At 34.0% G+C, this 25,266-nt stretch overlaps 2 protein-coding genes across 2 annotated transcripts in view; one reads left to right on the top strand and one right to left on the bottom strand.

Annotated features, from left to right (window-relative positions):
• Window positions 1-25,266, bottom strand: part of LOC142335857 (DNA-directed RNA polymerase I subunit RPA12-like) — a 160,378-nt gene that overhangs the window by 92,664 nt on the left and 42,448 nt on the right. The window lies entirely within an intron of this gene.
• On the top strand, window positions 6,991-25,146 carry LOC142335821 (uncharacterized). The gene is made up of 3 exons (XM_075384150.1): window positions 6,991-7,271; window positions 8,941-9,198; window positions 24,553-25,146. Exons 1-3 carry the CDS (start codon window positions 6,993-6,995, stop codon window positions 25,108-25,110), a joined length of 1,095 nt encoding a protein of 364 aa, XP_075240265.1. The 5' UTR covers window positions 6,991-6,992; the 3' UTR covers window positions 25,111-25,146.

Raw genomic sequence — 25,266 nt, 5'->3', positions numbered from 1 at the left:
TAAAGTAAAAGCGATTGTGAGCGATGTAAAGTAAAGCCAGCATAGATTAGTTAAGATCTCAGACTGCCACCGAGGAGGTAACGTGTTTGAAACTCGGGGGGGGGGGGTTGCATCATAAAAATTTTCTCAACTACAATCCCTCTAAATTAAATCCACCCGCCTATCTTTCGAGAGCAATTCATCCGACTTTAGGCTGCTTATGTTTTATCTCTTGTTTAATTATGTTCGTTACCTTGACATAGCTATTGTTGTCAAATTAAAAAAATTTTGAAACTCAATTCTAAAAACTTTGCTGATTTCGCATACTTTCGAATTAGCCCGTTTTGTAATCAAGTTTGAAAATTTTTTTGATTATTGATCTTCAGCGGACCGTGCTTTCAAATGTATTTGTTCAATGAGCGTCAAATGTTTCTTCCCGATTTGAACTTCAGCTAATTATATAGTGCTTCCTAATTTTTTCAATCAATTAGTTTTATGATTCATTTACAATGGCTAATTAATTTATTTAAAAAAGATGTTATGGAAATGGTTCCGTTTATCACCGTCCAGCTCTCATTATTGGTAAGTTTTCAGGCTAATTATGCCGGCTGAAGAGGTCACAGTTGCCATTTTTATGCAAGCGCATTTCTGTGAGTCCCTGCAATTTAATGACTTTTATTGCAATATCTCAGAAGCATCATCAAATGCAGACGTAGGAAATATCATTTTTGCGTTGTCTGATACTGGTTTCAAAGGTAAAGTAGAAATGAGCCAAAAGAGAAACAACATGATTCGAAACGGGGCAAAAGTGACTAAATATCATCAAAGCAAAAGGCCGCCAAACGCTGAAAGAAATGTTGGAGAAATTCTGAAGAGCTTTAATCTAGTGCCAGCTTTAGATGAGTTGCAATGCGCTATGTGTGACTATAAAGCGGGGCAGAAAAACAATCTTAAGACGCATTATCAGTTGAAACATTTAGGAGGCGGAGGATTAGCTATGAAATGTACAATTTGTCAACAGAAGTTTTCGACAAAGAGCAATCTGAAAAGACACATGGTTAAAGCCCATAATTTGACACTAGATCAGGCGACGAAGTTAATTGCATGATCAGTTTTTATTAATAGCCGCCCTCATCTTCTCAGCCGGCTATTATTGCGCTCGTATTTGTTTTTTACAATTCAAAGAATTTTTTTTTTTAAGATCTGTTCACACATTTTCATGATTTTTGTCAAAATCTTTTTTTTTAAGATCTGTTCACACATTTTCATGATTTTTGTCAAATTGGAGTAGTGATTTTGGTCACGCCGAAACAGGAAGTGGAGCGAAAAAGCGAGTGGTTTTGCGGCATGAAATTTTTTCGCTCTAATTTTAAAGTAGAGTAAGAATACGGCGTTTGAACAAAAATTCGCTTTATCGGTAGTGGTTTTTTGTTCACATGCGGCAATTTCACTTTGATTTTTACTGTTTTTTCCGATTTTTTGGATCGGATTTTTTTTTCTAAATGGTTTTTCCAATCTATTCATAGTCCGTTCTAGGTCTAGTTTTTTGTTTTGTCAATGAAAATTCTTTGAATTGTACGTCAGGACTTGTCCTGCTATGTTTTTTACTTCCTCCACCCTTTTTCGCTTTACCATTTTGCAGCTTTTGCGTGACATTTTGCGTGAAATCTTTTTGACTTCTCTAGGCTAGTTTCTCTCTTCTCTCATTGTGCTAAAAGTGAATTTGAACATCAGTTGCTAAGCAAAGCAATTCAAAATGAACAGAGTCGGTATAAAAAATTGAAGTCAGAAATAGAAACGGGATAAACCCATAAAGCCCAATTTTAGATGCCCGCTATTTGAACGTCGTTCCTATAAGTCTTAGTTACCACCTCTAATGCTTATTGGTGTTGATAGTAGCCCCTGTAGCCTCTCTCTAAGAAACAGAAATATGTTCAACTACGAAATGCCATCAAAATAAATCGGACTTAAAAAATATTTTTGTACAAAAATCTTTTTTTTTCAATATATTCTATTCGTTCAATCCCAATCATGCTTATTGGAATCAACGGCGGCTATTTTCCGGCAATCTGCCGGCTATGTACAGTTAGTTTGAAATTTTAAGGATGAGATGCGGCTGTGTTAGAGCCACATGTTATCAGTAAATAGGATATCAAATAAGAAGTTAATTTAAAGAAAAGTCGTTAAATTTACCTTGTTACAATTTTATATTTTGTGTACAAGTAATGCAGTATGGCTTATTTATTATTAATTAGTTTGGAATGATAAGTTAATTGGAGTTGCTGTTTTTTGTAACTAATCTTGTTTAGAATCTTTGCTTAACATTGCCAGGTCAAATTGGAACATTTAAGGATCTCGGCTTTCACCTACCAAATTAGCTTTTAATTAGATCATAATTGCTTTCAGAATCGATTTCACATACATAAGACATACGAGTTAATTTCCCCCATTCGATAATAGTTGATCAAAGGCAGGAAAGATAAAATCGTTAGCGAAATTGCAAAACAGAACACTCTTACTTATCGGAGTAAATTTACTCGCGTCTTAAATGTGCCAGTTCGAACCTGGTACACTCTAAAACTTTCTCGCGTGATATCTCTTATAAAATGGTATTTTCGAGAAAAAAGTGGCACAGGAGGAAATCGATTGAGTGATTTTTCATGTAAAATAACTTGCATCTCTTGGGTTGAAAAATTTTTCATATGATTCACATCAGATTTTGCTAGAGGAAAATTTTGTCATGTGAAATCAAACGACGCGTTTTTAACACGAGAGGGATTTTGCGATTATTCATCTTGAAAAAAGATTGTGTGATTTTACATGAGTGAACGTAGCATTGTGCTTTTTTCGTAAATTAATCCTCGAGCGTGGAAATCTAATGTTTGAGACTATCGGAGTGTGATATCGTCCTAACAGTAATCAGAACTAGTCAAATTGTTTGCAGTAACAAAAGGATCTAGAACGTACTTTGAAAATTTATAAAATCAGGAAGTAGCAAAAAGTAAATGACTGATATTTTTCCATCTAATTTTGTCCAATTGATGAAATGTTTTTTATCATTTAGTTATACTCAAGATACAGTTTAGAATGCAGTTGAGTAAATTTTGTAGTTTATACATAAAAGTCAAATTTAAGCTCTAGGGGCTACCAAAAAATGTTTTTCTTTTTCTCTTTTTCTTCCACTTTGATTTGACACCAGAACAGGCGGCAACGTTGATTGGTTAATTGCGTGTTGGGATTGGCATTCAGAAAATAAATTCTTTGAGCAAATAGTTGATGCGTTTTAGGAGTAATCAGTAGGTTTAATTTTAATAGATACCAGACAAAATTTTTTGTTTGCTGGCTCAAAGGAACACGTGAAATTATTTTTACATTTGACGATCTTCACAAGTGGTTGTATGTGCAAAGAACTTCTTTGTGCTTTATTCTGTGCACAAATTTACTCAACCAATTTTTCTCCTTCAGGCGTCCTTAATTCTACTGATAATGATAATGATTCTGTTAATACTTTTTTGTTTGCAAGAACATTTGCAAGAAATCTGTTTTTTGTATGCGAGAATATTTGCGGTATATGCAAGCATGTTTAGTTCTCCAAATTGAATATTAAAATGCCCACGACTTATGAAAGTATTTTTCGTCTGCATTAGTTTGCTCACTACAGTCAACTGATTTGTTCTATACTGGAAGTCGTAGTCCTTCCTGGCATCTGTATCTTAAGGACACGAGGGCATTAATTTCAGAATCATGCTAAGAATAGATATTCTGATATGGCCTAGGAATAGTTGACGTAACTGATTAAGTCCCTGGCAAAATCTAGCATTCGTCGAGAATCTCGCAGAGGTTCAAGGTATAAGTCAAAATAGCTGGGTGAAATTAGAGGTTAGGAAAGTTTCTTGTTTGAACTATTTGATGTTCAAACTATTTGAATTTTCGGCTCCAAAGGTTTTTCTCCGAAAATTCGAAATGATTTGAATCTTTTTACGAGGAATTTTGAGAGTGTATGGGTCTCATTGAAAATACCAACTTGTTCATCATTACTAGTGAATGTTGCTTATAACCCCAATAAACAAAACAGCACTGATTTTTTGGACCAACTTGCAATTAACATTGATAATGCAATTACGAAAAACGAAAAGATAATACTTCTGGGCGACTATAACATTAACTATTTAGATATCTTGGAAAGATCTAGGCTTGAAACAGTAATACCTCCTTATGATTTACATATAAAGAACCAAACCATTCCTCCTCGTTTAAACCGGGGCAACTATACCAAAAGCCTTATTGATTACATTATTACTGACTGTTCAACTATAAACGACACTATAATTTGTGATAGCATTGTAAAAAGTGACCACTTTGCTACTCTAAGTCTATTGGGGCTTCATGTTGAAACTAAAAAGATACCAGTACAGAAAAAATTTTTCGATAAAAAGAACTATAATGCACTTGATTTTAAACACTGCCTAGAACAACAAAACTGGCAAAAAATGTATGTTCAGAACAACTTGGATTCAATGCTACAAGTTTTTACTGAAAATTTTACGACAGCACTTTCGAAAAGCGCTCCACTTAAAAAATGTTCTATCCGTAATGACAAAAATTTTTTACATTAACAGACAAATGGTTAACTAAAAAATCAAGACAACTGATGGTCGATCGAGATAGGTTTTTCAATGACAAAGACTATGAAAATTTCTTTGATCTAAACAACCAGTTTAGTATTTCTAATGACAACGATTTCAACAGATTTCATAGAAATCTTATTGAAGCAGCAGAAAGTGACAGAAAAAAGTGGATGCTGATAAATGAAGTAAGAAACTCTGAAAAAACAAAACCCAGAATCTACAGTTTGAGAAATGTATTTGGTGATTGTAACCCAGACAAAAAAATTGCTCACCTGTTGAACTATCGTTTCTCTACACTTGGGAAATTCCAAGGCCCTCAGCATCCACTACAGACTTCTGGGACAGGCAATCCTAAACAAAAAACTTTTAGCTTTCACTATGTAACCGAAAAAGACTGTCATGACGCAATTAGGGCACTGGGGAGAAATAAACCGATTGGACCATCAAACATTCCTGCATGGGCTATTAAAGACTCAAGCTGTGTCATTGTTCCTCATTTAAATTTCCTTGTGAACTACTGCATCAAATTATCTTGCTTCCCCAATGAGCTTAAACGAGCACATGTTGTACCACTATACAAGAAAGATGACCCTGAGGAACCTAATAACTATCGCCCAATTTCCATTACCCCATGCCTTTCTAAGATCATTGAAACCATCTTGAGGGATCAAATTTGTCAGTAACTTCACGACAACAAATTACTAAGTAAAAATCAGTATGGTTTTAGGAAAAAGTTTTCTACCATCGATTCCCTATTATTTTGCAGAATTTATCAGAAACAAAACTGATATTAACAATTTTGTCACAGCAGCATTTCTTGACCTATCAAAAGCTTTTGATTCTATCAATTATGACATTTTGGATATCAAGTTAGGCAACTTAGGTTTTGATGAGAACTCAAAAAATCTCTTAAGAAGTTTCATTACAAACCGCCGCCAATCTGTTGTACTACAAGATTGCATATCAGATGAACTAATGCTTCATAGAGGTGTACCACAAGGAACAGTACTTGGTCTGCTCCTATTTAATCTGTACATTGATGAGATGGCAACAAGAGTTGACAATGAAACTGAACTCATACAATATGCTGACGATACCGTTATTTTAACTTTTGATACCTCAATTGACAAAAGCAAAATTAAGTTAGAGCAAAATGCAAACAAACTCGATTTTTTCATGAACATCAACTCACAGTTATCACCTCTAAAACTGAATTCTTGATATTTGGTAAGAGCAAAAGAAAAGATTTCAGTGAACAGATAATTTTAGATTCAATTCCAATAGACGAGAAACCTGAAGTAAAATATTTAGGGGTTCACATAGACAGCAATTTAACGTTTCAAGAGGAAGTGAAACATATCTTACGAAAAATGGCCCGAGGAATAAAAACAATTTATGCTATTAGAAAATCAATTCCACAAAAATTTTTGATACTTGTCCTAAATTAAATGCCTTAGTATTAAGTCACTTGCACTACTCAGCGGTTATCATTCACGCAATTGAGCAAAATTTAATAATGTCTCTTGAGAAACAGCTTAACTGGTCATTACGAGCAACCTTTTTTAGACAGAAATTTGAATCTGTTCAAGATATTAAATGCAGTTGGAATATACTACCCGTAAAACTCTTTTTAAAAACAAAAATATTACAATACTTTTGAAAAAAAAAAACAGTTACGACCTGCTTTTTCACCAACATCGGGACGTCCTTTAATCAGCTGGAATCTTCATGAGTCTATAAGGACAAAAAAATTGTTCTGGGACCAAAAATTTTTCTCTATCAAAAGGCAAAACTCGTTTATTAGATTAGCGATACTAGATTGGAATGAACTACCCAGCGAAATTAAAATCAAACAAGACAAAAAAAGTTTCCCCAAGCAACTTAGAACTTTCTTCTCCTCAGCTTACAAAAGGAACCCTTTTTTGTGGAAGGTTACTTGTTCAACATGGCGTGACTTTAAATTTGGAAAATGAACTTAATTAATTTTTATTTTGAGATATGCGACATAATTTGAATTTAACTCAAGTTTTCTGTTATAATATGGAAATAATAAATCCATTTAAATAATTACACTGCCGGACTAATATCAATTGTACTCGTTGATGTGGATCGGAATTCAGTGTTTTTTTTTATGAGCCTTTCTACGCTAATAGGGGTAGTTTCATTTCGTCTGAGAGAACATAAATGTAAGAGTGGGAGTGGGGGGGGGGGGGGGGGCAGTTTAATATTTTCATGTGAGAGAGTCTAGATATAAGATATAAAATATAAGTTGAAATAATTTTGGCCTTCTGTTGCATTCTGCTACTAAATGCTGTCGATGTTGAGAGACACCCAAACCTTCAAGACCATTAATGTCTTGAAAACTGTAAGTAATTTCAGTACCAAATGTCAGTCGTGCAAGGCTGTGAAACGATTGACGTCATGCTGTCAATCAGCTGTGAGTGTATTTATCAAATCCTGCTGAAAGTCTCTAACAGATGCTGCGAAGTACTAGATCCAGATTTGAAAGGTGTTATTGGAAATCTTAACATCGGGGGAAGCGGTAAGTCAGTTCCTTGTTTGAGTCAAAATAACAGGGTACTAAAACGATCCATGGATTGTGCGGAAGAGATGTTGAAACGATCAGGAATGAAGAAACTGCAAACGTCGGGTTCGATGAAAACTGTCGGAAGTGTTTTGTAAATATAAGTCAAGTAAGGCAAACTTAGCAATACACGTGACATTTTTTGTCTTCATAAGTTTGTGTTACTGCTCAAAGCTCCTTTTTTAGACTGCTGACTGGAAAAATACAGTTACTGAATAGACATTTTGATTTTTTTTTCGTCTATTCCACGAATTTGAAGCTCATACTTGAGCATCTTATCAAAATATTGTTGGGAATGAAAACTGCCCCCAAATACTGTGCTTAAAAATCATTTAATTTTGCTTTGACACATTGACAGTAACATTTTTTACAAGTCTATCATAATCTCATATGTATGAAAGTAGTGTCACAGCACCGAAGAGCCAGTCTTGAAGTCCCAAAGTATCTAGCTACTCCTACAAAAAAGATTATAAAATTGGAAAAATTATGAAAAACTTGCTTTCAGACCATACTTAAACTAGATACAACCAAAGCGAGCTGGGGGCCTGTGGTATGAGAGCAATTCATCCCACTTGTGTTGTTTGAGTGCTTTCTAATGACAAGCAATATCGACATTTTGATAATTTAGACCTGTTAACTACGGGGAGATAAGAGTCTAATTTGTTAGAATGCTTCTTATTTTTGAATTCAGAAAATTGACTCGGAAATCATTGATAAATTAATTGTCTAATATCAGCAAAAGTAGTTGAAGCTATCACGTCCAAAACAGCAATGTCGCTGCAAAACATTTCATTTGAAATTTAACCCTAATTTTACCTATAAAAGTTCTGCAAAAAAAATCTAAAAACAAATTAAATCGTTTGCAGAATAATTTCATTGATAATTGTTTTGTCGACATCACTAACATCAATGTACTGATTTCCCCGCGCTTTGTTTCTGGAACACTTCATTGTACTGCAAGAGATGCTTCAACTGGTTTTTCGGCTGCAAAGAGTTTTATAAAAATGAAGTCAACAATGACAACGTGCTACCCTTGTTTCATTGGATCAACATCATATTGGGAGAGTATTGTATAAAAGCATCGGACTATGTTTCCATCAGTTTTAATTCTGATCGAAAAGGATGATAAGCGCTGAATGCAATCACGTGTCTCTCCTGCATTCGGAATTTTTTCTTCCAAACAGCTACAACTACCTTTATCGGCATGAGTTTCTTCACCCGCCTACACAATGAGTCACAAGAAAGTCAAACCATGCCTCATGTAAAAAACTACAATAATAAGGCTTATACTTCATTGTTTGCGCGTGCCAATCTTGCAAAATAAAAACTAGTATTATGTAAAGCACTCCGCCTTAGTTTTCTAGCCATATGAAGGCATGTGTTCTATGGTAAACCTGAAAGAGAAATAGTCTTATCTCTTTCTTTCTCACAGGCTGGGAGCGCTAGGACCCCTTGATGCGTTATTACATAGTTTGTGGGTCTGTTGTGGCGTGGTTTATATTAAAAAACCCGATGTGATGATAAAACTCGAAAAGCAGTTTTTTTGATTCCGCTTTTCAATATATATTTTTGGCATCACTCTTTTTTAAGATGCTTCAGATTGTTGTTAAAACTGCCTAGAGGAAAGCAAAAAGTCGAATGAACACAAAATTCTCAGGAAAATTGTGCGGTTCTTCAAACTAAAAAGTCCGCAATTTGTATCATAGAAATAGGTGGCGATTCTTTCCAAACACTTCCGGCCTAATACAGCAACGAGACGTGGGAACAATTTTCAAAGACCTCAATTTGATTCCTGAAATTCCCGATGACCTTAAGTGCGCCATGTGTGCATACAAAGCAACGAGAAAAGGAAATCTGAAGATTCATTATCAGCTGAAACATCTCGGAGGAGCTGGAGTTTCAGTACATTGCTCTATTTGTGGTCAGAAATTCTCCACTAAAAGCAACCTGAAGAAAAGTATGATGACGAGACATAATTTACCGAGTGAAAATGCTTGCAAACTTCTAGCTTAGAAGTACAATTATCGCAGTTTTCACAATTTTTTTTTCCCATTTTTACATTGACGGATAATTTGCGTCCTGTGATCTCTTTAATGTTAGTTCTGTCAATTGTCAGTAAATTGTAGGATCTATTCTGTTCCCCCCTCCAGTGTTTTTTATGACCCCAGTTACAAATTATTTGTTGCTATATAGCACGTTACTATGTAAAAATAGTGCACGTGCGCCTGGGTTCATGAAAAATATATTGCCACTAAGCTGAGGGGACCGAAACAGAATAGATCCAAATAGTAAATTAGTGAATTGATAACAGACTTCTAGCTTAAATGTACAATGATTATCAGAGACTTTGTGCTATTTTTTCATAGTAATCTTGGAAAATTGAGGGTTGATTTTAGCTTCTTTGTTTCATATTGATTTGTTCCCTATTTTGCACCCACAAATAATACACAGATCCGAGACAAAAAAATTGATGAATTAGCTTGTCTTGCATGTTAAGTTTTGAGTGTTGCAATAGTTTCTTCCGAGTTTCAATTTTCATGCATTGCAAGAGGCACTCTAATACTCTTTCTCTCTCTCTCTCTCTCTCTCTCTCTGTTTCAGTCATATGAAGTTAAATATGAGCAAATTAATTTTTGTTTTTTTTAAGTTAATTTTCTGACAGGTCTGCGAATTTTTCCTTGTATAGATAGAACAAGCCTTGGCAGATTTAAGTCTTCATTTAGTAAACTTTCCGAGAATTGAAAATCATAGTGTTATGTTTATTTTTTGAGAACATTAGACATTAACTGTTTTAAAAGTTGTTCGATTCAAGTTGTTTTAAGAAGGACGCTCGGCAATTTGTCGATGCACATAGTGTTCCGACCCCTCTCATTCCCAGTCTTCGGTCAACTGTTTGTCAGCAAGAAAACAAAAGGTGGAATTAAAAAATTGAGAAACCTCGAAAAAATGAAAACCAAGTATTTTGTAGATTTTTAAATCCGTATTCAGGGTGAAAGCAAACAGGAAAATAAAAAACATTGTTAAAAAAGCAAATAAAAAGAGCGAAAAAAGTTAAGTTGAGAAATTAAACGAATATTAAATGAACGATTAAAATTTTTTGAGAGAAAAGAAAAAGTGAAAGAAATGCTAATTCTACAATTAAAGTTCTTAGAAAAGGAAACGAAGCCCTAAAAACTTATTAAAATTATGTTTAAACCTGAAAGGTTTGAGGTTAGAATTCAATTCAGAATTAGTTGGGTGTTAGATGAACTCATTCCAGAAATATTTTTGGACGTTTTTGAGAAACCGCTTTTTGGGGATATTGCGCCTCATGGCGAGACGTAAGTTCTTACACCAGTGAATTCCTTTTTGTAAAGCTGTTTTTCATTATATTTGTTTGTTTCTCTGCTCCAAATGACAGCTTGCCTGAACGTTCATTCTTTTCAGCACTAATTGTCTCTCGCTCGAGTTCATCAAATGCTGGTAGATCTGCTTTTAGAAGCCTTATAAAGTATATAATAACCCGATACTTTATGAGGGTTTCTACTGTGTGTGTTTGTGTTTGATTTTGCGATCATTAGTCCTGTCAAACTTGGTTCTGTTGAAACATGCTGATAACCCCTAAGTCATTTGTTTATTTAGAGTAACTAGAATTGATTTTTTAAGACCTGAGAACAAATCAATTGGGTAATGCAAGCGACTTAAAACAAAAATATTCTGTAAAAACAGATCTAAAGTTTTCGGGAATTTTATTTTGATAGAGTGAATGACCTTTATATCAACGGCCATTTTTCTTAGTGCCTTTTTTACCTCTTCAACAAAACAGCGGTTACTGTCAATATGAACTGCCAAGTACTTCACAACTTTTTTCTGGAGAACTTTATATCCGTTGACAACTGTTTCATTTTTGTTAATTTTAGGGGCTGCAATCATAATGAATTTTGGTCTTGCTTTTATTTGCCATTAACTCGATCTTCTTGACAAGAGATTGAGCTTAAGAATTTTTTCCAGCTGAGGTTTGATTGAGAAATTGCTTTTGCACTACAAAAAGTAAGGTTATCTTCTGCGTACTGGGTTGTGTTAGAGTTCTCATCCTTACCATGTTTTATATTGTACATATATGCTGAAGAGCAGTGGATCCGGGTGCTTTCCGGTACTCCACGTTTATGTGCTATTCAACTTTATTCATTCTTCAAGAATTTGACTTTTTGAACACGGTTTTCTAAATAAGATTTGAGTATTATATTTGCTTGTTCACTAAAATCTAAAAGTTTAGTTTTGTGAGGAACACTAGAGTGCGATATCGAATCAAAAGCTTTTGATAGGTCTAAAACAGCTTCTCTAACATTGTTTTTTTTGTTGATGTCGTATCTGCTTTTTCAGTGAAATATAAAAGAGCATCTCTAGTTGACACTTTTTTTTATCCAATCTGTGTTGGCAACTTTTTCTTCACTAAATAAGCTATTATTTGATCTCGTAGAAGGATCCGAAAATTTTTGCCAGACTTCCAGTAAGTGAGATTGGTCGATAATTTAGCGGATCTTTAGAATCTTCTTTTTTGAAAAGAGGCATCAATTGGGCACGCTTAAGTTTGCTAGGAAAAAGTTGTTCAAGGCCCCAGCTAGAATGAGTGATGGACCCAACGGCTTTTTAATATTTAAGTTTTTCTCTACATCAAATATTTCCTTGGCTTTCGTATACCTTAACTTAAATGTTTTACTCTGGCGAACCGCATTTTAACAGAACTGATACTGTTCCTTTTAATAAAAATTTTACCTAACGCTGAAATTTTTCAGTTGAGAATATTGGCAATGTCATTTTCCCTTATTTAAAACCTTTCCGTAACTATTTTCGAGTCTTTGTATTTCTCTCTGTGTCTTTTAACTGTTTCTATTTTTGTTAATAAATTTTCATCTATCTCTAGATCCACTATGTCCACCTGTTTCCATCTATACTTCTTTTTTCATCTATTTAACTTCTTAAATTTTGAAACTCACCCAGCAGATGTTTTTCAGTCTCGTGCTTCAAATCTTTTTTGTTGTTCTTTGTTATCTGTACAAACTTTTCTACTGTAGTCGTTGGATTTGAAATCTTTTGTTGATGTAGCGTAATTCTTGGCTTGTAGTGGCGTATGGTGACTGTTTTTTTTCTGATGCATAATTTTAAATTACCTTGACCAACAAGAGTTTCGGTGCATTGTTTCAGCATAATGATCCCCAATTTATCTTTTTAACATCTAGGGAAAAAGCATGTTTAGAATAATTTTTTATCGTACACGTTTTTGTTAGATCTTTCTTTGCTTTAATAGTTTCTTCATTGGAAGTAAGTGTGGCTAAAAGATCACTTTTGCGAGTAGAATCTAGTGTTTGCAAAATTTTGAAATTTTTGTAGATAACATAGTGTATTAGCGACTTGGTCCATGATGCTTCTCTTTTTGCTTTCTTTGCAATTAAAGTAATTAAGAATGAAGTGGCTTAGTAGGGAGTTTTATTTTATGTTCAGTTGCTGCTCTATCTAAACCCAGAGCTGATTCATCCATAAAGACATTTATTGTTTTTGTGTGGACCGTATGCCACATTTATCACCACAGGTTTGGAGTTTATTTTACACTATCAAAATACCTTCAAAATGGTCTTTTTACATTGCCTCTCGATCATTTCGTGCTTTTGGATGATTTTTTTTGGAACGAACTAAAGAATATCACCAGGAGTCTATTGACGAAAACGGAATATCGTTACTTGATTTCAACCACGTTTCTCAGAATCCCAAAATTAAATTGTCACCCAGATCCGATAAAAGGTTTTAAAGGAGCAATCTTTGTCCGAGCACGCTTTCACCATTTTAATGTAAAAATTTTACTTGATTGTGTTTTTTTTCATGAGATCCGTAAATTTGATAGAATTGAGAGTCGGACTTGGGTTTAATTCTACGTAACCTGACGGAAACAAAAAATTCTAATGAAAACCAAGGGGTAAATATTCCTTTGCAGACAGGAAAAATGACTCTTTTTGCATACGCATTATAGGACATACACGATGATAACCTATTAGTTTGCATTTGTATAGCAGTGAAGACACAGTTCTATTGTGATGTGAATACACACAAAATAAGAGGCGAAAACAACACGGAACTGGAGCTTCATTTGGAAACAATACAATTGAAACAAGACAAATGAAACAAAAAATTTTTTAGAGAATTAGTTATCTCGACTAGTATTGACCACTCATATAATTGTAAATGCGTCTTAAATAATTACGGTGTTTTGGGTTTTGAGCTGGATTACGTTGCTTTTTTTTCAGAGCTATTAAATTATTAGATATGGGAAGCAACTGAGACAGCAGATTGTTTTATGAAGAGAGGTACACTTTGTAATCGAAATGCAAATTATCTTAATGCAAGGTATCGTTGCTTGGCATGGCTTTCATCAGGTCCTACACTTTCGCAACTCTATACTTTTCATCACCTGCGATTGCATTGATATTATCATAGGCCAGTTCAATGCCCTCATTAATTTGTTCGTTGTTAAGTAGATTCCAAATCGGTGGTACTTGCCTTAGTACAATATTTTCAGCAGACAGCGTGTTTTGTGTTACATCACTAAATTTGTTTACTTCGCAAACAACTCGCCATTGTTTTTATTTTCTCTCATAATTGAAATTGGCCCGCCCGAATGAGAACTGTTTGACTACTGTTTTGGGACATTTTTATAACTTCAATTTTTTCAGCGGTTGTTAATCATGTACGCAGATATATTCTGGTGCAGTACTATATCCAATCAAATTTCACATTAGTGTGCTTCCTGTAGCAAGATTTTGTGTTTTTCTTGGGACCTTTTTTCGGCTGAAAACGTCTGACACGACGCTCTTGAATGATGGAGGGGTTATATTGTTTCCAGTTTTCGCCTGATTCCTTGGGATCTTCATTAGCTTTTTCAGCAAAAATTTACTTGGCGAAAGAAAAAATTTTTTGATAATCGAGTCCTTTGCTTCTTCTTTTTTGAGTAATATGCGAATTGAACTCCTCTTGGTTCATCCTATTGCTCGATTAAGTTTTATTAAAATAGATACAAATATCAGTTAAATATTGCAAGGAGATAAAAGAAAGCTAAAATTCTTTTTCAATTTGTCTTGTAGTTTTTTTAAAAAAAAATACACACGAACAAAGTAGGATCAACTGTTAAGCAAGGTCAATAAGTAAATCAAGATCAACATAATTAAATAACACAAGAATAAAGCAAAGTCAACATAATTAAAATAACAGAAATATGAATATTACAATATGTTTATATTGACCTACTCAAACTTTCAAGATGTAATTTTTTTTTAATTTCACACAACTGATAAAAGATCTTTTCTGTGCTAAACTTGCTATAAAAATCGGAAACATTTGCGATCTCATTTTATCCCAACAAAACAAAGAGGGTCTGCTTCAGGTGAAGCTCACGTGGCCTTAACCTAAGTTAATGCCACGTGAAACATTCTTAGTTAATGAACAAAAAATTCTAATGAAAACCAAGGAGTAAAGATTATTTTTTTGCAGACAGGAAAAATGATCTTCTTTTTGCATACGCATTATAGGACATACACGATGATAACCTATTAGTTTGCATTTGTATAGCAGTGAAGACACAGTTCTATTGTGATGTGAATACACACAAAATAAGAGGCGAAAACAACACGGAACTGGAGCTTCATTTGGAAACAATACAATTGAAACAAGACAAATGAAACAAAAAATTTTTTAGAGAATTAGTTATCTCGACTAGTATTGACCACTCATATAATTGTAAATGCGTCTTAAATAATTACGGTGTTTTGGGTTTTGAGCTGGATTACGTTGCTTTTTTTTCAGAGCTATTAAATTATTAGATATGGGAAGCAACTGAGACAGCAGATTGTTTTATGAAGAGAGGTACACTTTGTAATCGAAATGCAAATTATCTTAATGCAAGGTATCGTTGCTTGGCATGGCTTTCATCAGGTCCTACACTTTCGCAACTCTATACTTTTCATCACCTGCGATTGCATTGATATTATCATAGGCCAGTTCAATGCCCTCATTAATTTGTTCGTTGTTAAGTAGATTCCAAATCGGTGGTACTTGCCTTAGTACAATATTTTCAGCAGACAGCGTGTTTTGTGTTACATCACTAAATTTGTTTACTTCGCAAACAACTCGCCATTGTTTTTATTTTCTCTCATAATTGAAATTGGCCCGCCCGAATGAGAACTGTTTGACTACTGTTTTGGGACATTTTTATAACTTCAATTTTTTCAGCGGTTGTTAATCATGTACGCAGATATATTCTGGTGCAGTACTATATCCAATCAAATTTCACATTAGTGTGCTTCCTGTAGCAAGATTTTGTGTTTTTCTTGGGACCTTTTTTCGGCTGAAAACGTCTGACACGACGCTCTTGAATGATGGAGGGGTTATATTGTTTCCAGTTTTCGCCTGATTCCTTGGGATCTTCATTAGCTTTTTCAGCAAAAATTTACTTGGCGAAAGAAAAAATTTTTTGATAATCGAGTCCTTTGCTTCTTCTTTTTTGAGTAATATGCGAATTGAACTCCTCTTGGTTCATCCTATTGCTCGATTAAGTTTTATTAAAATAGATACAAATATCAGTTAAATATTGCAAGGAGATAAAAGAAAGCTAAAATTCTTTTTCAATTTGTCTTGTAGTTTTTTTAAAAAAAATACACACGAACAAAGTAGGATCAACTGTTAAGCAAGGTCAATAAGTAAATCAAGATCAACATAATTAAATAACACAAGAATAAAGCAAAGTCAACATAATTAAAATAACAGAAATATGAATATTACAATATGTTTATATTGACCTACTCAAACTTTCAAGATGTAATTTTTTTTTAATTTCACACAACTGATAAAAGATCTTTTCTGTGCTAAACTTGCTATAAAAATCGGAAACATTTGCGATCTCATTTTATCCCAACAAAACAAAGAGGGTCTGCTTCAGGTGAAGCTCACGTGGCCTTAACCTTGAAGTTAATGCCACGTGAAACATTCTTAGTTAATGAACAAAAAATTCTAATGAAAACCAAGGAGTAAAGATTATTTTTTTGCAGACAGGAAAAATGATCTTCTTTTTGCATACGCATTATAGGACATACACGATGATAATCTATTAGTTTGCATTTGTATAGCAGTGAAGACACAGTTCTATTGTGATGTGATTACACATAAAATAAGAGGCAAAAACAAACACGGAACTGGAGCTTCATTTTGAAACAATACAATTGAAACAAGACAAATGAAACAAAAAATATTTAGAGAATTAGTTATCTCGACTAGTATTGACCACTCATATAATTGTAAATGCGTCTTAAATAATTACGGTGTTTTGGGTTTTGAGCTGGATTACGTTGCTTTTTTTTCAGAGCTATTAAATTATTAGATATGGGAAGCAACTGAGACAGCAGATTGTTTTATGAAGAGAGGTACACTTTGTAATCGAAATGCAAATTATCTTAATGCAAGGTATCGTTGCTTGGCATGGCTTTCATCAGGTCCTACACTTTCGCAACTCTATACTTTTCATCACCTGCGATTGCATTGATATTATCATAGGCCAGTTCAATGCCCTCATTAATTTGTTCGTTGTTAAGTAGATTCCAAATCGGTGGTACTTGCCTTAGTACAATATTTTCAGCAGACAGCGTGTTTTGTGTTACATCACTAAATTTGTTTACTTCGCAAACAGCTCGCCAGTGTTTTTATTTTCTCTCATAATTGAAATTGGCCCGTCCCGAATGAGAACTGTTTGACTACTGTTTTGGGAAATTTTTACAACTTCAATTTTTTCAGCGGTTAATAATGTACGCAGATATATTCTGGTGCAGTACTATATCCAATCAAATTTCACAGAGTGCTTCCAGTAGCAAGATTTTGTGTTTTCCTTGGGACTTTTTTTGACTGAAAACGTCTTACACGACGCTCTTGATTGATGGAGGGGTTATGTTGTTTCCAGTCTTTACCTGATTCCTTATGATCTTCATTTTTTTCAGCAAAAATTCACTCGCCGAAATAAAAAACTTTTTGATAATTGAGTCTTTTGCTTCTACTTTTTTGTGTAATACGCGAATTGAACTCTTCTTGGTTCATCATATTGCTCGATTGAGATTTTTTAAAATAGATAAAAATATCAGTTAAATGTTGTAAGAATTACGATCGAGGTAAAAGAAAGCTAAAATTTTGTTTCAATTTGTCTGGTAGTTTTTTTTAAAAAAATAAACATGAACAAAGCAGGGTCAACTGTTGAGGAAGGTCAATAAAAAAAATCAAGGTCAACATAATTGAATAACACACGAATAAAGCAAAGTCAACGTAATTAAAATAACAGAAATTTGAACTTTGAAATTTTTTTATTTTGACCTACTCAATCTTTCAAGACGTGATTTTTTAATTTCACACAACTGATAAAAGATCTTTTCTGTGCTAAACTTGCTAGAACAATTGGAAATATTTGCTACCTCATTTTAACCCAACAAAACAAAGAGGGTCTGCTTCATGTGAAGCTCACGTGGCATTAACATTGAAGTTAATGCCACGTAAAAAATTCTTAGTTAATGAACAAAAAATTCTAATGAAAACCAAGGGGTAAAAATATTCCTTTGCAGACAGGAAAAATGATCTTTCTGCATACGCATTATAGGACATACACGATGTTAATCTATTAGGGTGCATTTGTATAGCAGTGAAGACACAGTTCTATTTTGATGTGATTACACACTGAATAAGAGGCAAAAAACACGGAACTGGAGCTTCATTTTGAAACAAAACAATTGAAAAAAGACAAATGAAATAAACGATATTTAGCAAATTAGTTATCTCGACTAGTATTGACCACTCATTTAATTGTAAATCTCTCTTGAATAATTACGGTATTTTGGGTATGGAGATGGATTTCGTTGCTTCTTTTTCGGAGCTATTAAATTATTAGATATGGGAAGAAACTGAGAAAGCAGATTTTTTTAAGGAAAGGTACACTTTTTTGTAATCGAAATGCAAATTATCATAGTGCAAGGTATCATTGCTTGGCATGGCTTTCATCAGGTCCTACAAGTTGGCAACTCTATACTTTTCATCACCTGCGATTGCATTGATATTATCATAGGCTAGTTTAATGCCCTCATTAATATGTTCGTAGTTAAGTAGATTCCAATTCCGTGGTACTTGCGATAGTACAGTATTTTCAGCAAATAGCGTGTTTTGTGTTACATCAACTAAATTTGTTTACTTCGCAAACAACTCGCCAGTGTTTTTGTTTTCTCTCATAATTGAAATTGTCCCTTCCTGAGTGAGAACTGTTTGACTACTATTTTGGGAAATTTTTACAACTTCAATTTTTTCAGCGGTTAATAATGTACGCAGATATATTCTGGTGCAGTACTATATCCAATCAAATTTCACAGAGGCTGTAAGTCAAAGACAAGGTACACTTACAGAGGTCTTCCAGTAGCAAGATTTTGTGTTTTTCTTGGGACTTTTTTTGACTGAAAACGTCTTACACGACGCTCTTGAATGATGGAGTAGTTATATTGTTTTCAGTCTTTGCCTGATTCCTTGGGATCTTCATTAGCTTTCAGCAAAAATTTAGTTGGCGAAATAAAAATATTTCTTGATAATCGAGTCCTTTGCTTCTTCTTTTTTGAGTATTATGCAAATTGACCTCCTCTTGGTTCATCATATTGCTCGATTGAGATTTATTAAAATAGATAAAAATATCAGTTAAATGTTGTAAGAATTACGATCGAGATAAAAGAAAGCTAAAATTTTGTTTCAATTTGTCTGGTAGTTTTTTTTTTAAAAAATAAACATGAACAAAGCAGGGTCAACTGTTGAGGAAGGTCAATAAAAAAATCAAGGTCAACATAATTGAATAACACACGAATAAAGCAAAGTCAACGTAATTAAAATAACAGAAATTTGAACTTTGAAATTTTTTTATTTTGACCTACTCAATCTTTCAAGACGTGATTTTTTAATTTCACACAACTGATAAAAGATCTTTTCTGTGCTAAACTTGCTAGAACAATTGGAAATATTTGCTACCTCATTTTAACCCAACAAAACAAAGAGGGTCTGCTTCATGTGAAGCTCACGTGGCATTAACATTGAAGTTAATGCCACGTAAAAAATTCTTAGTTAATGAACAAAAAATTCTAATGAAAACCAAGGGGTAAAAATATTCCTTTGCAGACAGGAAAAATGATCTTTCTGCATACGCATTATAGGACATACACGATGTTAATCTATTAGGGTGCATTTGTATAGCAGTGAAGACACAGTTCTATTTTGATGTGATTACACACTGAATAAGAGGCAAAAAACACGGAACTGGAGCTTCATTTTGAAACAAAACAATTGAAAAAAGACAAATGAAATAAACGATATTTAGCAAATTAGTTATCTCGACTAGTATTGACCACTCATTTAATTGTAAATCTCTCTTGAATAATTACGGTATTTTGGGTATGGAGATGGATTTCGTTGCTTCTTTTTCGGAGCTATTAAATTATTAGATATGGGAAGAAACTGAGAAAGCAGATTTTTTTAAGGAAAGGTACACTTTTTTGTAATCGAAATGCAAATTATCATAGTGCAAGGTATCATTGCTTGGCATGGCTTTCATCAGGTCCTACAAGTTGGCAACTCTATACTTTTCATCACCTGCGATTGCATTGATATTATCATAGGCTAGTTTAATGCCCTCATTAATATGTTCGTAGTTAAGTAGATTCCAATTCCGTGGTACTTGCGATAGTACAGTATTTTCAGCAAATAGCGTGTTTTGTGTTACATCAACTAAATTTGTTTACTTCGCAAACAACTCGCCAGTGTTTTTATTTTCTCTCATAATTGAAATTGTCCCGTCCCGAATGAGAACTGTTTGACTACTGTTTTGGGAAATTTTTACAACTTCAATTTTTTCAGCGGTTGTTAATCATGTACGCAGATATATTCTGGTGCAGTACTATATCCAATCAAATTTCACATTAGTGTGCTTCCTGTAGCAAGATTTTGTGTTTTTCTTGCGACCTTTTTTCGGCTGAAAACGTCTTACACGACGCTCTTGATTGATGGAGGGGTTATGTTGTTTCCAGTCTTTACCTGATTCCTTATGATCTTCATTTTTTTCAGCAAAAATTCACTCGCCGAAATAAAAAACTTTTTGATAATTGAGTCTTTTGCTTCTACTTTTTTGTGTAATACGCGAATTGAACTCTTCTTGGTTCATCATATTGCTCGATTGAGATTTTTTAAAATAGATAAAAATATCAGTTAAATGTTGTAAGAATTACGATCGAGATAAAAGAAAGCTAAAATTTTGTTTCAATTTGTCTGGTAGTTTTTTTTTAAAAAAATAAACATGAACAAAGCAGGGTCAACTGTTGAGGAAGGTCAATAAAAAAAATCAAGGTCAACATAATTGAATAACACAAATAAAGCAAAGTCAACGTAATTAAAATAACAGAAATTTGAACTTTGAAATTTTTTTATTTTGACCTACTCAATCTTTCAAGACGTGATTTTTTAATTTCACACAACTGATAAAAGATCTTTTCTGTGCTAAACTTGCTAGAAAAATCGGAAACATTTGCGATCTCATTTTATCCCAACAAAACAAAGTGGGTCTGCTTCAGGTGAAGCTCACGTGGCATTAACATTGAAGTTAACACCTGAGATGAAGAATTTTTTTAAATGTTGATACACAATGCGAATTCGTTGTGAAAATTAAGAAAAATAGCTCCAATTGTATCAACGTTTGATGCCTGTCGTGGAAGTGATATGAAAAAGGCTACCTCATTCGAAAGTTCCTCAAAAAGTCCCTCAAAACCGCTACGTTATCATGGACCTCCCTTCTTAGAGCATACTGAAGCATGCAAGCAGGAAAGTTTGTAAATGATGAACATAGGAAAACTGCTCAGTTTTCTGGAAAAATTTATCTATTTTTTAGTAGATTTTTTGTAGTATAGTGATTTTTTTTTCGATTTCTGTAACAAACACATGCAACTTAAAAGTGTTTTTTACTTAAAACTCGTTTGGTAGCAACACGGCCTAAACAGTAGGCACGGCTAACTTCTTCTATGGAAACAATAAGTGAAAAAATAGTGATTGATTTGTTTGACAGCATCTTTTCCGGGCAAAAGGTAATCGACATGGCGGATGAGCATTATCTTTGGTCTTCCTGCCTACGGACTTGGATTATACTTTTAAAGAAACAGATTTTGAGTTAAACAAATTTGAAAAAAAAGAGATGTAGTGTATGGGAAAATCCTAAAAATGTTGCCCACAAAAATCACAATTGTTTTTTGTCAGTTTCGCCGGGAATCTTCAATCTGGAGCTTACACTTTGGTGTACACAGTATTTCTTTGCAAAACATTTGAAGGAAAGGGTTTATATGAATTCAGCAAATTTTCAAGTCTGAGAAAAATTTCTTTTAATCGGACTAATTTCATACGTTTCGCCTGCTGAAGCGGATAACTGAAAAAGAATCAAATAAACGGTTGAGTAGGCATGGCCTCTTGCTCTCTCTCTCTCTCTCTCTCTCTCTCTCTCTCTCTCTCTCTCTCTCCCTCTCCCTCTCTCTCTCTCTCACTCACTCACTCTATCTATCTATCTCTGATAGCAAATAAAGCTGGAATATTCGGCTCTTGTTCTGCTATGCCCACAGCCTTATATAGCCAATTTGTTTGCAACCCACTCCCCTCGCCCAGAAATTTTTTTTGTCACTTATTGATACTTGTTTTTACGGTAATATTTCGTCATCAGAGCTAAATTGAAAAAAAAATTTGCTCTCGATTTTTTAGAAAAATAGATTTATAAAATTGTTTTCGGACGAGGTAAATATCGAATCGATTAAAAACACGCGCTATTCAACTGCTGCTTACATTATATACAAATTGTAATTTCTTACATACGCGTTAATTTCAAAACTTTGCTGCATCATTATATTGTAAATTCCGTTTGTATTTAATTGACGATGTGAGAGTATGAAATCCAACGAATATGCTATTATATGTATAAGTGGGGAGTGCAAATCAACGTGGGGGGCTATAACAGAAAATATTCCTACTGAGGAACAGAGAGCAATTTACAATTTCTCCAATTTATTTATTTTTGTTTGTAACCTTATGAACACTTTGATTCAAGTATTGCTTGTTAATAAACTCTAATTGGCATAAGAGTCGAAATTGGGCATGATCTTGACTAAAACAGCCGGATAAAAATTTAATGGACAGAAAAAAGCGCGAAGAAGTCGCTAAAAATGATTCAATTTAGCAGAAAGCAGACATCATTGTAATTCTACATAACTCACATACAAAGAGTCTTCGCCATAGTTTAAGAAGTCTAATCAGTGCTCTCGACAAATTGCGACCAAGAATCCTTTTTTTGGCGGAAGGCCAATATCAATATAGAAAACATTTTTTCATATTTTAATAAAATACAGCAGCAACATAATTTTGCGATTATTGGAAAATTTTAATGAAAAATAAAAAAAAATAGTGACTGATACTATTTAAAGATGAAAAAATTTCATCAGAAACTATTCTGCCTTTCTTTTGGCTTTTTTATAAAAGAAGTTTTTTTGTTTGTGAATTAATAGGAGAATGTTCCGTTAGTTGCTTATTTTGCGCGCTCAAAATTTTGTTATTGCTAGCTGTTCATAGCAACGCTTTCTACCTGTTTTTACATTTTAATCAAAGAGCGATTTTGTTTTAGCCCGAAAAGAAAAGAATTTAATTGTTTCAATGAAAAGATGACTTTCGGGTCTGTGTTTAACGTTACGTCTCAGAGCATTTGCTCTTTTCTGAAACAAGATTTCAATTCTTTATACTCTAAGTTTATGGCAATTTATGGATTCCTCGCGTTTTCGTTCGATCCCCTAATAATGTTTTTCTTTGAAGTCGTGCAACGTTACGGCATTGATAAGTTGCGCTTTTTACAATCTAAGGTTTTTTTATCATAAAGACACTCTACATGGACTGTAGAGTGTCTCAAACAAAATACCACATAAGGTGTGTCTTAGTGGCAACAAATCTCAGATTGTAAAATGCTTCTTACTTATGAGTGCGGTAATGGTGCTCCAAACTATCAAAAATTTAAAATCGCTGAGTCCTTAATCCCTAATTATTAAGGATTGAAATCTTAAAAACTATTTGGTATCGGTGACCAGTTTTGATGATCATCAATTGTTTTGATTGGCACTATTGCTGACCTTTCACTGGGCACTAGGTTTTCTAGACCGATTATGGAGGAAAATCTGAATGTCAGTCTCATTTTGTCATCAAACATTTGCGAGGCCTTGATAAATCTGGCGACTGAAAACGGAGCCAAATTCTATAACATAACAAATCCATTCAATTTTTCTTCCGAAGGACAACTGCTTTTTGATGCAATATCCAGCCAAGTACCTCAGATCCAAGAGGTGACAAATACAGCTTTGAAAAGAAGTGTTAAACCAAATATGATTTCAGCTCCTAAGTCTAGAAAAACGGCCGCACCCTTAATTGCCCCGAGTGCAGTTGCTAATCGAGACGTGGGATCAATTTTCAAAGACCTCAATTTAATGCCTGAAATTCCTGATGACCTTCAGTGCGCTTTATGTTGCTACAAAGCTACCCAAAAAGGACATTTAAAGACACATTACCAACTGAAGCATTTAGGCGGTGCTGGTATATCGGCTACATGTTCCACGTGCCAGCAAAAGTTTGCAACTAGAAGTAGTTTGAAACGACATATGATGTCAACTCATAAATTGACGAGCGAGCAAGCTGGAAAACTAATGTCATGAAAACGGCAAATTGTCATGAAAAGAAAACGGTGGTTTATATTTGTCTACATCAGTTTTTATCTGATGAATGATAACTGGATTTCAGAGTGAGATGATAGTCGTTTATTTCTTATTGGATGATCAGATCGCGATAAGCGAAGCGATTGATTATTGTAACTTCATACTTATTAGGCATAACTTCGCTGTTACCGGTGCATAGATCCATTAGCGCGATTAAGATTGCAAAATTTTTTAGATTCCTTATGGACTTGCATAGCCATGCTCATACTTTTTGAAAATAAACATGATATTTTTCATTTGTGTGCCAGTTGGGAAAGTTGCCATGTAATGTACGTTAAGAATTAGTTGTGAATTGTTTTTATAAAATCCAGCTTGAAGATTTTTATTTGTAAAAAGCTGTCTTTGAGTAAGATCTTCATAAATTTTTTTTAGAAAACGAACAGATTCATATTTAGTCGTATGGCCCAATTTTTTAATGTAGATAGAAGCGTTCTTGAACAGTAGAAACGTTCTAAGTCGTTGCAAACATCTGACAAATAAATTTTATGTGGACTTTCAGGTTTCAATGGATTTGGGCTTTGCGGATTCCTTAAGTGTCAATTTAACCCTAGATTCGGACATTCTAGGCCTTTTGGAAAACGATGCCATTGCATGCGATGTCGTGCAATCTTCGGAAGAGCGGTACATCGGGTCAATTTTGTTAAACTCTTTTTGCAGCCTAAACAGCAATGCAGCAGTCTCAGTTAATCAAAGTTCGCTGAAGAGTTTTAAACGAAATTTGAGTTTATCCGGATCGCAAATAAACAAAAACAAAGTAACAAAGTCTTTCATGTCTACAACTGTTCATAGTAGTCAGCCAGATATGGGAGCTATTTTGAGCGATCTGAATTTAATGCCACAGATTCCCGATAGTCTTCAATGTGCTATGTGTGACTATAAAGCGAGCAAGAAAAGCAGTCTTAAGACGCATTATCAGTTGAAGCATTTAGGAGGGGGAGGATTAGCTATGAATTGTACAATTTGTCAGCAGAAGTTTTCGACAAAGAGCAATTTGAAACGACACATGGTTAAAGCCCATAATTTGACACTAGAACAGGCGGCAATCATAATTGCGTGATATGTTTATCAAGTAATTTAAATTTTTGAGATGCGGCTGTATTAGCTCCTCAGAGTGTCAGGACATAGAAGATCAAACAAGAAGTTAATAGAAAAGTAGTCTTTACATTTATCTTCATATTTCATTTTTATTTACGGGGTGAAATATTTTATTTGG

Source organism: Convolutriloba macropyga, chromosome 3, assembly GCF_964194025.1.
Source record: "Convolutriloba macropyga chromosome 3, txConMacr16.3, whole genome shotgun sequence".
Taxonomy (NCBI): domain Eukaryota; kingdom Metazoa; phylum Xenacoelomorpha; order Acoela; family Convolutidae; genus Convolutriloba; species Convolutriloba macropyga.
This window is presented reverse-complemented; position numbering and strand designations above follow the sequence as displayed.